Source organism: Malus sylvestris, chromosome 16, assembly GCF_916048215.2.
Source record: "Malus sylvestris chromosome 16, drMalSylv7.2, whole genome shotgun sequence".
Classification (NCBI taxonomy): domain Eukaryota; kingdom Viridiplantae; phylum Streptophyta; class Magnoliopsida; order Rosales; family Rosaceae; genus Malus; species Malus sylvestris.
In genome coordinates, this window is record NC_062275.1 from 6295588 (window position 1) to 6312572 (window position 16985).

Sequence of the window (16985 nt, forward strand, 5' to 3'; positions counted from 1 at the left end):
AAAAAATAGCACAACCACCAGATGACCTTGTGAGTTGCAGACAAATGGAACTTATTCCACCCTAAAACAGGGAGAGGTTCCTTCTGGTCCAACTTCAATCAGCCAACTATTCCAAAAGACAAAAAGGATTCGAACACAATGCGTTACTGATCATTTTTATTTTGGAGGATTGATATTCAAGTTTTAAAACTCAGATCTATCAAGTGTATTTGCTTATTATTTCGGTTCATCGAAAAATGACTGATAGCTCAGAATCTGTTGTTTGCAAAAAAATACGGTACTAAGAGTGATCCAGATACAATGCCAAGAAACATTTACCACACTCAGGCGCTTGACAATGCAAAAATCAAATAAACCCAAAATGGTCACTTGAAACACCACTAGCTTCCTCAATTAACATCAGACTTATCCAAAATAATAACCAACATAGAGTCGGTACAAATTCATCAACTACACTTGTAGTAATTTTTTAATGAAAATAATGAAAACCTTAAGATGGGGCAAGAATTCAGTTGATTTCTCCATAAACTTTGAAGAAAGTTGAGATATTAAGATTTTACCGTAAGACAATTGACAATACTGAAAATAACCTAATTAACTCCATAATTACTAACCCATTTCCTTTAAGGCTCCATTTGTTACACCTTCTTAAGGGTGACTATCTAACAGAGATTTCAATCCAGTAGAAGGAGAATAAAGTTCCCTTATGACCCTCGAAAAGCAACCTAGCTAAAAGCTTTATAGTTCCAACCATGAAGTTGCGGCCCCAAAAAGAAGAAAGCAGATAGCATTCCATTGGGTCGATTTCTTCTACCTACATCTAGAAAGTAGAAACCTTTTTTAATTTGTTCATAAATTTATACACACTGATGGGATATCTATATGCATGTATTACTTTCCCTGCTTTCCTTACCTACAAGAAATAAACTCATATAATGACACTATTAAAACACAATTATATCACAAGGACCCCAAATCACTTTCAGATCAACAACAAAAGGAGGGGAAAAAAAAATATAACAATCACGTTAAAAACACATAATTCTTATCGTCTCCACAAATCTACCTTTTGATACAATCCCATCGTAGATATCACTCAAGAAATTAATTAATATAAAAAAACCGATATTATTGTGTGCAATCTACATGTTAAATATCGCGTGCGTGAGTGAGATGTGGGGGGAGTGATCAGATCAGATCAGGCCAGATGATGAATGAAACGCACTGACCCCTCCATTATTGTTCTGTTTTGGAAGAAATTAAAAGCAAAGAGAGAAAAAAAAAGACAAAAAATGCAAAATGGGTGGGAAATGCAGGCCAGAGGCTCCTTTCATAGCAATGACGTGTGTTTGTTGAAAGGCATGCATGTGAACGCAGGCAGCTCCATCCATCCACACTCACACGGCTTTTTAATTTTGAATATTTGGCGACACGCACTATGATTTTATTTGTACCACTGTATGTGCGGACGGCTTCTTTGTACTGCTAACTATGCTTCTTCACGCTATCCAAAATTTCAAACAAGAAGGAAGAAAGAAAGGAGAAAATTTCAGAGATGGCATGCCTGCTGCCGATTGCTTGCTCCCAAATTATTTTTACTTTTGATCCAAGCAACAACAAAGCAAACCATTTTCTTTTCTATGTGCCTTGGGTTTGCGCCCACCTTTGATTACTAATATATTCATACTTTGTAGATTAGGGAGGAGAATATTGTCACTAAGTTAGGTATTGAATGAAAATGAAAAAAATCATGATCAATAATATTATAGATAATACTTGCATCCCACCCCATGGAGGAATGCATATGTTTCAACTTGTGCATAACAAATGTTTACATAAATTTTTTATCATATGAACTGTTTTAAGTTCTTAATATTTTTTTGAATATCATCTCTAGAGAAAATCATTTGAATCGGAGATCATTTAATCATCTAAATGTATAAAACAAATAAATAGTGTTGGCATGAATTAGGGAAGTTAAACGAAAAACTCCCGATATTGTTCACTTTAATAAAAAATCACATTTTTATACTAAAAAATCAATCATTGTACTCACTTTACCCTTTATTTTGTCATTATCGTTAAAACTCAAAGTTTTCAAGCCATTTTCATTAATTTTCCTTATGAATTAACATATTCATGATGAACAATCCATTTAATTGATGCATTTAAATGACGAAACAATCTCCGATGCAAATGATAATAATACAATATTCGCAAAGGAAATATGTGCATTCCCACATATAGTGGATTGCAAGTATTATCCTAATATTATGTTCCGTTTATCTTCAATACTACACATGTTAACGTTGTTGTTAATACAATTACGCATGTATTTTTGCTTTTCATTACTCCTAAGTATGCAATCAAGTTTCTCAAAACATCCGCAACCTTTTCTACAGCAGCCGTGGACCACTACAATGTCAGTTTCCCAAGAAAGAACGCAAATCGAGATAAGAACAATATAGGTTGTTCTCGGCTGAAATCATCTAATTTCAACCACTAGTTGATGAAATGATCAGTTCAACATCTGAAATTTAATTTCAGATAATCTTAGTAAAAACCTCAATTTCTTTTATTAAAGAAAATACCATCATTTTTAGATTAATATTATTAATCTCTATAATTCATAAGCATCCAACGTATTATCAAGAATTCTTTTTGTTCATTTTAGAGCATTGAAAACAACTATTTTCTTTTATTTCGTAACTTCCAAAATATTTGTGGCTTCATTCTAAATAATCGTAATTTAAAGATTTCATTTATTCTTAAAAAATGGATGTTCAAAGCACAGAAATTCAACCATATGGGTTGATTTTGTATCATAATTGTAATGGGACAGCTGATTTGGTTTTATTTTGGTGTTTGATTATACAATTTGGTTCAGATTTGGTTAAATGGCCAATATACAATTGGTATCCATATAATTAACAAATTGCATTAGACTAGTCTTTAAACTTGCTAAGGTGTCATGACTGGGCAACCAAACCATTAGTATTCAACTTCGCAAAAGCCCGCGTCATCAAATTAATACTCTCAAGTTCGAATTCTTTTAAATTTTGGTTTGTACAAAAAATTAGTACTTGGGCGGCTCTTTAATCAGTGTTTAAAATATCAGTATTGATGCAAAATATCGATATACAAATTTGTGAAAATATAAACGGATATATCAAATATTGATATGCTTTCAACAGAAATGAGAGAAATTTAAAATAAAACTTTAGGGATTGTCAAATATCGGCTTAGACTAAATATAAGAGTTTTTCCAATCTTTAACAGATGTGTCAAAAATATCGACGATAAAATTTTAACACAAACTTAAGAGTTTTTTCTTATATAAGTAAAGTTTGAACTTCATCCTATTTTTTTAATATTTTCATAAAAATATCAACCGTTATAAAAAAAAATTTCTAAACGCAACTTGAAATTAACAAATTATTTCATTCATATGGAAATATTTTGGTGTGGTTGGTCTCCGTTGCGTCTCTACTCTCTAATTCCGTGAATGATGCGGTTGATGCTGATGAGATGATGGCTCCTCGTCTGTCCGCTCACCCGCCAAAATTACCCGTCAACAACGGGCCTGGATTCTCTGCCTCCCCTATCCTACACCCTTTGTATCTTTTTTTATTTTTGTGGTCACCGTTAAGTTACGTTAACATTTTATATTGATTTTTTTATAGAAATAATAAGACAAAAAACAATAAGAATATAAAATGTTAACATGATTTAAATGTAACCACAAAAATAAAAAGGATGAGAAATGTATGGGATGAGGCAGATAAGCCAACAACAAAGCGGGTGCGTGGGGTCCGCTCTTCTGTGGGACCCATCACACTCAGTCAGCCATGAGCTAGCCAAAACTAAAAGCTGTAGTTGTACCCCCCAACTTCCTCAACCCACCCACACCCCCTTCCCCTCTGTTTCCCCCGCCTTTAGTATTTTTCAACTAATTTCTGATCCATGGCCCCCTTCCCCCCGCTCTCGTTCTAATTCTACCCACCCACCCACACGCCACACGACAGATAATGTGTACCCCATCCTAATAATAATAATATTTTTTTCTTAAAAAGGGGATCAAAGATGGTTTTACCATCGCAGTCTACCTTTTTGGAGGCTGAGAGGCATTTAAGTATCTTTTAAGTTACCATCGTGTGATTCATCAACATTAAAAATCGAACATAGAATGTGTCGTGTGAACTAGGGGTATGAAATTCGTCACCAATTATTGAATCCCATCATAATAATTCAACCCATGTAATAATTTTGTTTGACGCCCAAATGGAAATGCTATGTTGTTTTACCAAATTGCCTTGTCTTTGTTACCAACTATGAATTGCATCTTCGTCTTGAAAACGACCTTTTTGGTCCGTTATCATCGATCGAACCCGTCGTTATTTCTTATAAATATTTTTAGGGTTTTTTTTTAATTAAATTTATGACTTGGACTCAACAGCCATACAATAAAAGTTGGTAATTAAGGTAAGTAAATTAGGAACTGTCGTTTCCCAAAAAAAAAAATTAGGAACTGTCACTAAATAAGGTAATAATTTGCGGTGGGAAAATAAAAGGAAAACATAAGGGCGGTAAAAAGGTGAAGCTGCAACAGTAAAAAATGGTAATTAAGGTAAGTAAATAAGGAACTGTCAATAAATAAGGTAGTAATTCGTGGTAGGAAAAGAGAAAAATAACAAGGGCGGTAAAGCGAGTTAGTGCGGTGAACTGCACAAGTGAACCACTTATTTTTTTCAAACGGTTGCATTTGGAGTGAGATGAACTTTTTCAAGATAAATAATAAAAATAAAAATAAATAATAGAAAAACGTTTTATTTTTAATTCTTATCCATATATTAAAGAGATTATGTTTCTCTATGCTATATGACAGGTTTATTTACTCCGAAATGAGATAATTCATGAACATGAGAAAATAAATTGAAATATAATCAATTATTCTCGCTAATATCTATTTTATGAGTTTTTACGTAGCATAATATAAGTTGTGAATTTGAAATAAATATGATATGGGTAAATATATAATATAACTTATCAGTTACCATACAAAAAATAACATTATGGTATCAGCGTAGGGTGTTTTATTTTTGAAATTATCATGCATAAAAATAATATTTATTTATTTATGGAAATTTGATAGTAAACGAAAATTGCAAAAATAAAGGGAGAGAGGGAACGGCAATCCGTTTGCGTAACCACAAGCACCGAATATGTGTGTGATTTGGATTGAAATAATAGTTTTTGGGTATTGGGCACTCTCTCCCACTCTCATCCATCCTCCTCCCATTTCTCCATAATATTCTTGATCCTCCATCTTCTTCCAAACCACAATAGCTCCACTCTTTAATCTCTTCGGTTTCGATTTTCCAGATCTTCCTCTCCCTTTTTCTCTTCCAAATTTCACTTCTTGGTCCTTTTCCTTTCTGGGTTTTGCATTTCACTCCTTCTGGGCAGCTTAAACATCATTCCCCAAACGATCGGTTATCGAAAAAGCAGCGCATTTCTTGAGGTAGTCATCTTCTTTTTCTTGTTTCCTGTTAAAGTTTGGAACTTTTGTGATGTTATTTTTTTAATAAATCTTTGTTGGTTGTTTTTTGAGTCTGATTGGAGTTGGCATGTGATTGCAGGATCTGGGATTCTGGGCAAGCACCGATTTTGCTTGAGACTGAATCAAAGAGGATTTGAATATTGAGGTAACTTGTTCTATCTGTGATGCTGCTGCACATTTTTTTTTTTTTGGGATATTGATTTTTTGTGGATTTTAGCTAATTTTTGTAGGAAAGGAATAATCTTTTCAGTAGGAGATTAGATTGGCATTGAATTCTTTTTGTAAACGATCTAAAAGATTGCATTTTTTTCCTTGTTGAGATGGGTATCTTATTGACTTTCCATATTTTTCAGGGTTTTCCTAACCTCTTAACTTAGATAGGAGTTTTCCATTTATTTTCTCTGTTGAATATGATAGCACCGCTTGGCATATCAATCCCATCTCTTTTGTAGCACATCCAATTTATTCACCTGCTGATTTAGCTTCGTTTTGTGTCTTTCGTTCTTCGAATCATCGATATGCTCTGATTTTACCGCATGTGTGAATGTTGTCTATCTATGATTGCATTTGTTGTTGGTCGATGTTATCGGCTAAGCCACACAATGGGCTGCCTAATTTGGTATCGAATTCGCCATCCACAAGATTCGAATCTAAGACCTCTCACTTCCAAGTGAAGAGGAATACCACTTGACCGTAGTACTGAATGGCTGAAAGTGTGATTACGTTTATTGGCTGCTTTTGTTTTTTCCCTTTGGGTCACGTCTTGAGTAATGTTCAGTTTTCCTTGTTTCCAACTCCACTGATAGGAGATGACAAGGACTTCATTCTTTCCTGAAATATATCGATCATAATTTGAAGCTACAGTGTTTAGATTTACAGCTGATTTAAAATATTGAGACTTGCTGCATTGTGATGCATTGAAGCATTTTGTTTTGATCATCAAAGTTGTTGGATGCAACTGGTTTAGAGGTTTATGTTGTGAATGCTTATGTATATATTATACAACGTGCACTGACATGCTTTCTCTTGAGTTTTTATGTAGTAAACGAAGAGAAGAACCCTAGTTCCTTTCCATTTTGGCTGTAGATTGAACTTGATACCTAGTTTAACACAATCAAACTCATTATAGCTTGACCCAATTCAGGGGCAACAGGACGCGTGTTAAGACAGATGTAATAACTAATACGGTTTATGTTAATTCAGAATCAATATTGCATTTAAAGGCTGTAGATTATGAATAACGGATATCCTCATCCCTAGAGTTAATACTCTCTCTAGTGTTTCCTAGATTCCCACATTTGGAATATAAGGGTTTCTGATATGAACAGAAAAGCCATATTGAAGTTTTACTTAAAGTTGTAGACCGACCGTTGAAGCGGCCTATTCAATTAAAGTCAAGTTAAATGTGGTTTCCAACTTTGTTTAACTATTTCATTGCTTTGTGTTTTTTTCATGCATATTCTGGAACATTGTTTTCGCCTCTTATACCATGATGTACCCACTTACCAACTTACGATAAAGCATTTTAATATGTGACTATTGTGAAGAGAATATCCTAATTTGTGTGGAGAAGCCCATTTTCACAATGCACTTGCTCTAAAGGTGTGAAATAAGAAATGAAATGACGTGGTTCTGTGTAACTTGGTCTCTCAATATACTTAATAATAGAAAAAGCCATCTATAGTAAGGGTGAGCCTTGTATATGCCTTTTGGATGATTATTTCTTGAATCGAGTAAAAATAAAATTTGGTTTGATTATTTTTTGATGCACACTGGCTGTTGCTAGAGATCCTTCAAAAGAACCTTGTCTTGGCCATTGCCCACTAGTTCTAATTCAAGATTTAAATTTCCCCTTTTCCAGGTTGATTCTTGCTGTTTATTTTCCAACCTTCGCCGAAAGAAAACAATTGAGGTAGTTTAGTTTGTCTTATACGATGTTGGGAGGCAACAGTGGTAACCCCATGCTTCCTGTTTTCGTGGATGAAAATCGTTACCCATATCCGACAAATGCTTCAAGTCAACTACAGCTGTTTGGAAATGGTAAGTTGTTGTGTCTGCATTCTTTGTTCCGATAAGAACTTTAGAATTAATTTAGATTCATTGATTTTAATCATCTCCACACATTCATGTAAAGTTCTTATCTTGCAACTCAATCTTTATTGAGCATCATTTTTCCTTACTAGAATTTTTTATAGTTTGACTTGTCTTTAAGAAGATGAAATTTCAATTTATGTTGCAGTACAAGCTGGATGTAACGTTGATCCTGTAAATTATTTTGGAACTGAGCATATTACTCCCATGCTTCGGCCTAATAAACGAAACAGGGAAATGGAAGATATCTCAAGACAGCAGAAGCTTCAGATTTCTTTGAACTATAATGTCTGTCCTGATGAAGCTGATCGTTCAGCTAGCATTCCAAACCCAAACGCTGTATCAACGGGGTTAAGGCTATCATATGATGACGATGAGCGCAACTCATCAGTTACTTCTGCAAGTGGAAGTATGACAGCAGCACCTTCAATGATCCTATCCCTGGGTGACAATATTAGGACTGAGCTGGACCGACAGAAGGAAGAGTTTGATCAATACATCAAAATTCAGGTACTTGTGATCTTCAAACACAAATATCCATATTTCTCGTTTTCCAGCTTATGGTTTGATATGTGATGTCTTTTGGAGTAAAATCGGTATAATTTTGATTTGTGAAGAGAGATTTGCAACTTCATTTTTTTCTCTTTTCTCACACAATTTGAAATTCCAATCTAACTTCATAGTACAGATATTATGTTTTAAAGATGGCTGCTATTTATGGTATAACATATCGTCCATTCTCGCTATAACATATCGTCCAAGAACTTAAAAATTTCGAACAGGTCATGGGGTGTTAACTTTTTTCTGTGTGTGGACATCATATTATAATTAGTTGCTCATGTAAATCTAATGTTGGATGCTCATCGAACAGGAGGAACACTTGGCAAAGGGAGTTCGGGACATGAAGCAGAGACATATGTCTTCCTTCCTTGCTGCCATAGAGAAAGGTGTCAGCAAAAAGATGATCGAGAAAGACTTGGAAATTGAGAACATGAACCGGAAGAATCGAGAATTGGTGGATAGAATAAAACAGGTGGCTGTGGAAGCCCAAAACTGGCACTACAGAGCGAAGTACAATGAGTCCGTGGTAAATGTCCTGAAGAGCAACTTACAGCAAGCAATTTCACAGGGTGCCGATCAAGGGAAGGAAGGATTTGGAGACAGCGAAGTTGACGATGCTGCCTCGTACATCGATCCAAATAACTACCTGACTATCCCAGCTGGACCCGCGAAAACCGTGTCGAAGAATTACCTTGGGTTGAAGGAGCAAACGGGTTCGAGAACGTGCAGAGCATGCAAAGCCAAGGAGGTGTCGACCTTGTTGATGCCGTGTAGGCATCTGTGTTTATGTAAGGACTGTGATGGGTTTGTCAATGTTTGCCCTGTTTGTGAGTCAATGAAAACTGCTAGCTTCCAAGTGTACTTGTCCTAACTTATGAAGCAAGTAACTTAAAAAGGAAAGAAATTAAAAAAAATTATGTGATGAGGTGTTGATTATCTGTGTGATTTTCTCTCTGAAATCAAAATTTGTATGTAGAAGATGTAGTTGTCTTTATAAATGAGTTACAGGCTTTTGTTTTACTGTTTTATACAGTCAATATAATCGCTTTTGCTACTCCAATGCGTTTTTTACTATATTTGATAGAAAAACTTGAAATCGCATCTGGGTTATAGGGGCATTTTTTGGAAAACATCCGCCTAATAAAAGCACGCGTCGAAAAAGTGATTGTGAGCATAAGTGCTTCATTACAAAAACAACAAAAACAAAGTGGTAAAAATCTAATTCATCCGATACTCTGTCAGCATACCACTAATAGTGTTTCCGCTTTAATAATTGGATGAAGCACTTAAGCACTCAGGTTAGCATGGCATATTGGCCATGCCGCCGCCGCCGCCACCACCACTATCCTAGCAGCAGCACAAGAACCATTTCTGCATGTCATTATTCCTCCAACAGAGGCAGGGGCAGCCATGCCATCCACACTAATTAACACATCAATAAATTCGTACTTTACGGTCTGGGACTCTGGTGGATCTGATTTTTTGATAAAAACCAATATTTAAAGTATGGAAAATCGATAAGGAAAAGGTTTGAACTTGTACGCATTGGATTGAAGAAAAAACTCTAACTACCAAGATAATTCACCACTTACCGCATTCTGGGACATTTATATTGTATTCAGAGGGTTTTCGGTTTTCTTCTGCTTTTCAGCTGATTTCTTAAGTACTGGGCTTCCCAGCCATCCTCTTGTGTCCAAAGGCTATGGGCCAATAAGCAATATGGTGCGCAAACATCCAAGGCCAGAACAGCCCAAATGCAATCAGCAGAGGTGCAATTGGAAGATCTCTTGAGTTCTGATTTGGTTTCTATACCCAATCACATTAAGCTTCAACGTTCCAAATCAATGACGTAGGGTTTTCCCAAAAAAAAAAAAAAAAAAAAAAAATCAATAACGTAGGCTGAGTTTAGACCGTCGTGAGTGTCGCACTAGCTAGTGCAAGAAGTAAGCATACTTCACTTGGTGAACGACAAATGAAGTTTTAGTCTTGAAAACTTGAGAGAGGCATGCGGATACTTTTTTTGATACAAATGTTACGAGAGAGAGCGTTTGAACGCAAGATTTCTCAACACAAGAAAAAATGTTCGATAATCACCAAGTAGATACTTTTAATCAGTCTAGAATTCCAATTAGTTGGCAGAGAACTTCTCATTTCAAGAATTTCAAGAAAAATCCTGCTAATCCCAATTAACCACATGACAACCGAGCTAATTAATCAAACAAGATGCCTATTGATCCTATTTATTTATAACAGCTGCCAAATGTGACCAACTGATTGTGACTCCTGCCTCGTGGCTAACACTTTCTATACATATATGAGAACGGATTTGTGGTACTATTGTTTTGACATAATTTTTTACATACGTTTTTGTATAATCTATTCAGTAATATATTTAATGATCTGAATCGTTTATCTTTTAAAACATCATTCATTGATCATCTATTCTCACGCGTCCATTGAAATATATATATATATATATATATATATATATATATATATATATTGTTGATGAATTCAACTGGGAGTGATGGAATCTCTTGCTTACTAAAACCCTAAACATAATCGATATCAGATGTCAAACCTTTTGTTTTCTTGATTCCACTGCAGATTCTGAGTCGAATAGTATGTGATGCAGCTGCAGCTTGATTAAGACAAATTAAAGAAGAATTAAGTCAAGTCAATTATTCAGCAGTGTCCACTGTCCACCTATGAATATGATAAAAAAATGAATCCCATAATTCAAATGTGCACACTAACAAGATAACGACTTTTTTTTTATTTTTTTAATGAAGAAAGTCTCACGTTTTACACAAATCACACCACAATTATTCTTGATATATAACAAAAATAATTGCCTCTTGTTCTTGGTTTATGAATTGCACCAGATGTCTGATTTACTATTGAAATTTAAACTCATTGGTTCACGACTAAATTCTTAAGTAAAATATACAGTTTAAATTTTGTGTTTGTGCTGAAATGAGCGGTTCAAATTATAAAATTACGATAGTAGACATCATCATATTAATATGTTCATCTTCACAAATCCCAATCGGCCAATCGGAAAAGAAAAATGTTTGTTGTTGCTAACGGGGAGGATGGACACTTTAATCGTGACTAGGCAAAACTGAGTCAACTAGGAAGAGCTGCTGTATAGAGTTGACTAAGGGCAAACCTTTGACTGGAGTTGGTAACAATCATAAAAACCCCCCAAAAAAACATACAAAAATCAAACAAATATTATAATAAAAGAGCCCTTTCATATTTTTCCATTTTCACATAAATTTTGAGGGCCTTCTTGAGTGCAACACCATCTCAAAACACCATAATATTATATATTATGATGCTTTTATATATAATTGAGTAAGTTGCGTCTTAAAATTTAAACTTATTTAATGGTAATAGATAGAGTGGTGATCATCATCATCACTTAAGAGTGGTGAGAAAAAATATTTCCTACAATAATTTAGAAAAGAGAGAGTTTCAAACACACATAGGTGGAACTTCTACATCCTTTCGACTACAATATTAAACCACATGCATATGCAATCACTAAATATCCCTTCTAAAAATTGAGAAGTGCTCCTAAAATGTGTTAGTAATGGATGGTGATTATGTATAGTAATCTGATTTAAGTGAAAAAAAAAATAAGAAAAATCATCCCTTTGTTTGAAAATAATCACACATCTATGTATGTCACGGATTCTATGTTTCGAGTTGTTGAGTTTGCTTGACTGCGACCTTGGATAGAGTGAAATTCTCCATAGTCCATCCGGATCCGGAAAAAGTGGATAACCGTAACTTACCACTAGTTATCCTCCTTAAAAAAAACATATGTATGTCAATTTTAGGTTCTAAATAGCATAATATAATAAAAATATTAGAAAAACGATTAGGGTCTGCGCAATTTTTTTTCTTGTGAAGAGTGCAAATTTTAGATTCCCATTTTTGGACCACGGCTAGGGGCGTTGGACATTGATGCTCGAAAAGTATAAAAGATCAACGGTGATGCACACCACACAAAAAGCAACCAACCGTATCCCGAGAAGCAGTGGATCATTCCGGGGGATGAAATTACAAAAACAGGCTGTTGTCGAAGACTCCCCGGTCCAAATCGGTAGGTGCCTGCATGTGTTTGTAAAGTTGCCGCTAAAAATTAAATCTAACCCCGCACCAACCTACCCTAAAAAATATCAAAATTAAAAATGGACCCCCCAAATAACAGAAAATTACATTTGCGTTTGTAATTTTGGGCAGCTATAAATATACTCCTCCATTGGCTTGTGGATTTCAGTTGTGAGTTTGCTCTGCATCTACCTCTGTACCTAACCACTTCCTCTCTCTCTCTCTCTCTCTCTCTCTCATCACAACTAACGCGCATTTTTCAACGGTAAGTTTTTATTTTCCTGCATTTCTGAAAACCCAAATCCCCATTTGATCAAATTCAGAAAAAGTTGAGATCCTTGATTGATTTGATTCTTATTTGTGTGGGGGAAAAAAGCAGGTTGAGAAATGGCACGTAAGAAGATCAGAGAGTACGACTCCAAGAGATTGTTGAAGGAGCACTTCAAGAGGCTCGCCGGCCGTGAATTGCCCCTTAAATCTGCCCAGGTGAGTTTTTTTTTTTCTTCGATTTGTATTTTTTCTCTGTTATGCATTTAGATCTTCAAGTTTCATAATTTGGCGCCCCATTTCGAACGAAATCATTTGGATATTAATAAATTAATCAAACAACAACCATGTGGTTAAACTGTTGTTAAATGCTAATTATGGTTTGTGTGGTTTGGTTTATAGATCTAATCTGAGCTCAATAAACTTAATCATTCAAAGGGTTTTGATTTTAGATCAGGTTTTGTCCCGTTTGGGATTTGGTTTCCTTAATTGGGTTGTTTAAAACAAATCTGTCTGTATGATTCCGATTAAGAAGTGAATTTGATGTTTCTGAATATAAGTTATGTTGGAAATTGTAATTATATTGTGTTTTTATAGATTACCGAAACAACCGATGTCAATGAGCTGCTGGAGAAGGAATCGTGGCTTTCATCTTCCAAACTCGTTGTCAAGCCTGACATGTTGTTCGGAAAGCGTGGGAAGAGCGGTTTGGTTGCCTTGAATCTTGATTTTGCTCAAGTTGTCGACTTTGTGAAGGAGCGCCTGGGCAAGGAGGTATTTGATCTTCACATTGTTTCGTCAAGACATAAATTCCTTATGCGTGTTTGGTATTTGATGATTCTGATCTACATAAGAATCGAGAATTTGGCTTACGTGTTTTGATCTTTTGGCGTTACAGGTTGAGATGGGTGGCTGCAAAGGACCCATAACAACATTCATTGTTGAACCCTTCATTCCCCACAATGAAGAGTTTTACCTTAACATCGTCTCAGACCGACTTGGAAACAGCATAAGCTTCTCCGAGTGTGGAGGAATTGATATTGAGGAGAACTGGGATAAGGTATTTTTGGATGTCAATGTGTTACCAAATTCTTATTCAAACGCTATTCTTTGTTATTTTCAATAAAAAGATAAAATTCCTAGAAGTGCATCTTCTATGAGCTCTATTCGTCTACCTTAACGTTCCATATTTATAAAAGAAATATACTTTATGCAGGTTAAGACCATATTTGTCCCTACTGGAGTTGCTTTTACATCAGAAGTTTCTGCTCCACTTGTTGCAACCCTTCCCTTGGAGGTAGGTCTTTTATTGATATGGTATTTCGGTATCATTTCTGTATAGTTTACTTCTGACCAGAAAAAAACAATAATGTACTCGATTTTGCTTGCGTCAATCATATGCTATCTCTCTTGAGTTCATGTTCGTTTTAGTTTAAATTGGAAATCATTGACAAGTATTATTCTTGAATATAGATCAAAGCAGAACTTGAGGACTTTATCAAAGCCGTATTTGCTCTATTTCAAGGTGTGTTAAAAAGTTTTGGCCGTTCCATTTCGTACTAGATTGGTAAGAAGTAAGAACAATTTTGCTAATTATCATTCTATTCCAGATTTGGACTTCACTTTTCTGGAGATGAATCCTTTTGCATTGGTTGATGGAAAGCCATATCCTTTGGATATGAGAGGCGAGCTGGATGACACTGCTGCTTTCAAGAACTTCAAAAAGTAAATTTCATTCATTCAGTTGTTTTTACCTTCTCTGTTTTGTTATGTATATGCCAAGCTATTTACTAGTGTTTTAGCGTACCAATTTCAATACCACCTTACATTATTATTATGTTCCAGGTGGGGCAGTATTGAATTTCCAATGCCTTTTGGAAGAGTTATGAGTCCTACAGAGAAATTTATTCACGGGCTAGATGAAAAGGTACACACACAAGCCTTCAACTTTTAAATGAGTAATGTATTTATACTTTCTGTTAATACTCAAGTAAATACCCTGTGTCTAGACGTTCCAAATCCTTTTTTTTTTTTTGGTCTAGGAAAGGAATTGCATCTTCTTGGCACTACCAAGAAGTCAGCTGATTCTTAGTTTGTCCAATTTATATTTTCACTATGTAGCCCAAAGGCCGGGATTCCTGCTGTTATGGTTTATCTAAATGCATGTCGCTAGGAGTGTATTATAGAGTTCAGAGCTTTCTGACCTTTGAGAAATAAAGGTCCTCTTTTCCCAGTCAACTGGTCTGCATGTACTTCATTCTTTAAATTGGAACCTGGTCCTTAATGTCTGTCAATTGTAATTTCATATTGGTAATGTTTATCTCATATCATCGGGTGACACGCATTTTAGTAGCCCTGCCATTGTTGATTTATCAGGTTTATTTTTCATTTATTTGCAGACAAGTGCATCTTTGAAATTCACAGTTCTGAACCCAAAGGGACGAATTTGGACTATGGTCGCTGGAGGAGGTGCAAGTGTCATCTATGCAGACACGGTGTGTGTACATAAGATTTAGACGTTTAACTGGATTTTAACCCTTTAGCTTTTTGACAATTTTTTTCATTGGCATTAATTGCTCACCCAAAATGATTTTCTTTGGTCAGGTTGGAGATCTTGGCTTTGCTGATGAGCTTGGAAACTACGCCGAATACAGTGGAGCACCCAATGAAGAGGAGGTGTTGCAGTACGCCAGAGTTGTGATTGATGTAAGAATGATACATTTACACTCTTAGCATTGTCTTACACTATTCCTATGTCCAGTGCATGTTAGAATGCTGCTTTCAGTTTTACCCTGCATCATTATTCTTCATAAAAGACAAACGTCAAGCCACACATGCGTATGCACCTCATTTTTGTTGTTTAATACTAATCTTACACCTTGTACAGTGTGCAACTTCTGACCCTGACGGCCGCAAGAGAGCCCTTGTAATTGGAGGAGGTATTGCTAACTTTACCGATGTAGCTGCAACATTCAATGGCATTATTCGTGCCTTGAAGGAGAAGGTGAGCTTAATCTTCTAGTCTAAATCCTAATTGTTTTTCAGCGAGTAATGTTGTTCTGTTCTTATCTTTTCAAAGTACGAAAATTGACAATGGCATATTTGACTACTCAGGAATCTAAGCTTAAAGCCGCACAGATGCATCTTTACGTCAGGAGAGGAGGCCCTAACTACCAGAGGGGGCTTGCAAAAATGCGGGCACTTGCAGAGGAAATCGGCCTCCCTATTGAGGTACCAAATATTTTTCAAATTCCATTGATTAGGCAGACATGCAGAGGTCACACACTAAACTTTAATTCCGAAGAACTCGTCTGACGTTTATACTTCTGTTTCTGTGTTCCCTTGCAGGTCTATGGACCCGAAGCAACAATGACCGGTATTTGCAAACAGGCAATTCAGTGCATCTCCGCTGCTGCATAAGTTATCGTTCAGATTGCTCGCACCCTTACTGTCTCATTTCCTTTCATTTTGATTTCTTTTGTGGCAAGTTTCATGTCTCCATTAAATCCTTGTACCAATTACGTTGTTTCAAAATCCTCGACCGAGTTAATGTAGTTATTACGTGCAAATGGGTAAATGGTAGCATGATGATGCTGTGTGATGGTCTTGTTACCGTAATAAAAAAAATAAAATAAAAATTTACGTTGGCATTCATTTTGGAATCCTTGTTTTTCAAAGACAACAAACTTGCAAAGAGATCCCAGTGGGATAACTATTACTATGGTCGTTAAATCTTACAACCGAATACAAGGCAGATTCACTGGAACTTTAGAGGTCACTTTTGTGATACGCAGACGTTGCAAGTTCATCATCTACAAAGTTTGCTTCACGAAACAAATGCCCGAGGCCAGTAACCCGAAGATGAGTAAGAATACTTTTAATATCCTCCATCAATGAACCAACGCGCCAAGGAGCGACCCGACAAATGAATCAAAATCTGAGAATCCCCTTCAACAACTAAATTCGAGAGACCAAAACACTTGGCGCAACTTAATTCAACTTTCAAACCACTACCCTCAAACCAAATTTGCTATTGTAAATATCTCAAAAAATCAGCAAGAAGCTGTTCAACACCAGAAACCTCAGCAGCAAAGTTTGATCTGTATATCTAAAGTACTATTCGATAAAATAGCAGATGGGCCGCAGAACCCAGCAAAAAACTTAGCCATGCCCTTCTCTTGTGGGCTGGAGTTCGTTCTGATCCACACTCACCTTTGCTCCTCTTTGAAAGCCGTCGGTCAACATAGAAAATAAATTTATATCTTTTTATGGGGTGATATTAATAAAAATAAACAGGTAGAAGAAAGAAGAGATGTTGAGAAATTCCCGTAACATCATTTTGTCTCTGTGTTACTAAATCTGTACCTCTCACTCCATATTCTGC

The 16985-nt window shown here is 35.7% G+C and overlaps 2 protein-coding genes across 3 annotated transcripts; both read left to right on the forward strand.

Annotated features, from left to right (window-relative positions):
* Positions 1-5194: 5194 nt before the first annotated feature.
* LOC126607960 (probable BOI-related E3 ubiquitin-protein ligase 3) lies at positions 5195-9266 on the forward strand. The gene is made up of 5 exons (XM_050275680.1): positions 5195-5521; positions 5640-5705; positions 7422-7600; positions 7800-8161; positions 8523-9266. Exons 3-5 carry the CDS (start codon positions 7495-7497, stop codon positions 9081-9083), a joined length of 1029 nt encoding a protein of 342 aa, XP_050131637.1. The 5' UTR covers positions 5195-5521; positions 5640-5705; positions 7422-7494; the 3' UTR covers positions 9084-9266.
* Positions 9267-12451: 3185 nt separating this feature from the next.
* LOC126607961 (ATP-citrate synthase alpha chain protein 1) lies at positions 12452-16255 on the forward strand. Of its 2 annotated transcripts, none has more exons than XM_050275681.1 (13): positions 12452-12599; positions 12714-12820; positions 13199-13375; positions 13500-13661; positions 13818-13898; positions 14075-14126; positions 14212-14326; positions 14447-14528; positions 15001-15096; positions 15206-15307; positions 15489-15605; positions 15716-15832; positions 15950-16255. In XM_050275681.1, exons 2-13 carry the CDS (start codon positions 12722-12724, stop codon positions 16019-16021), a joined length of 1272 nt encoding a protein of 423 aa, XP_050131638.1. In that variant the 5' UTR covers positions 12452-12599; positions 12714-12721; the 3' UTR covers positions 16022-16255. The 2 variants fall into 2 exon arrangements, with proteins under 2 accessions (XP_050131638.1, XP_050131639.1); XM_050275682.1 differs by having other exon boundaries at positions 12486-12599; positions 12711-12820.
* The last annotated feature ends 730 nt before the right edge of the window (positions 16256-16985 follow it).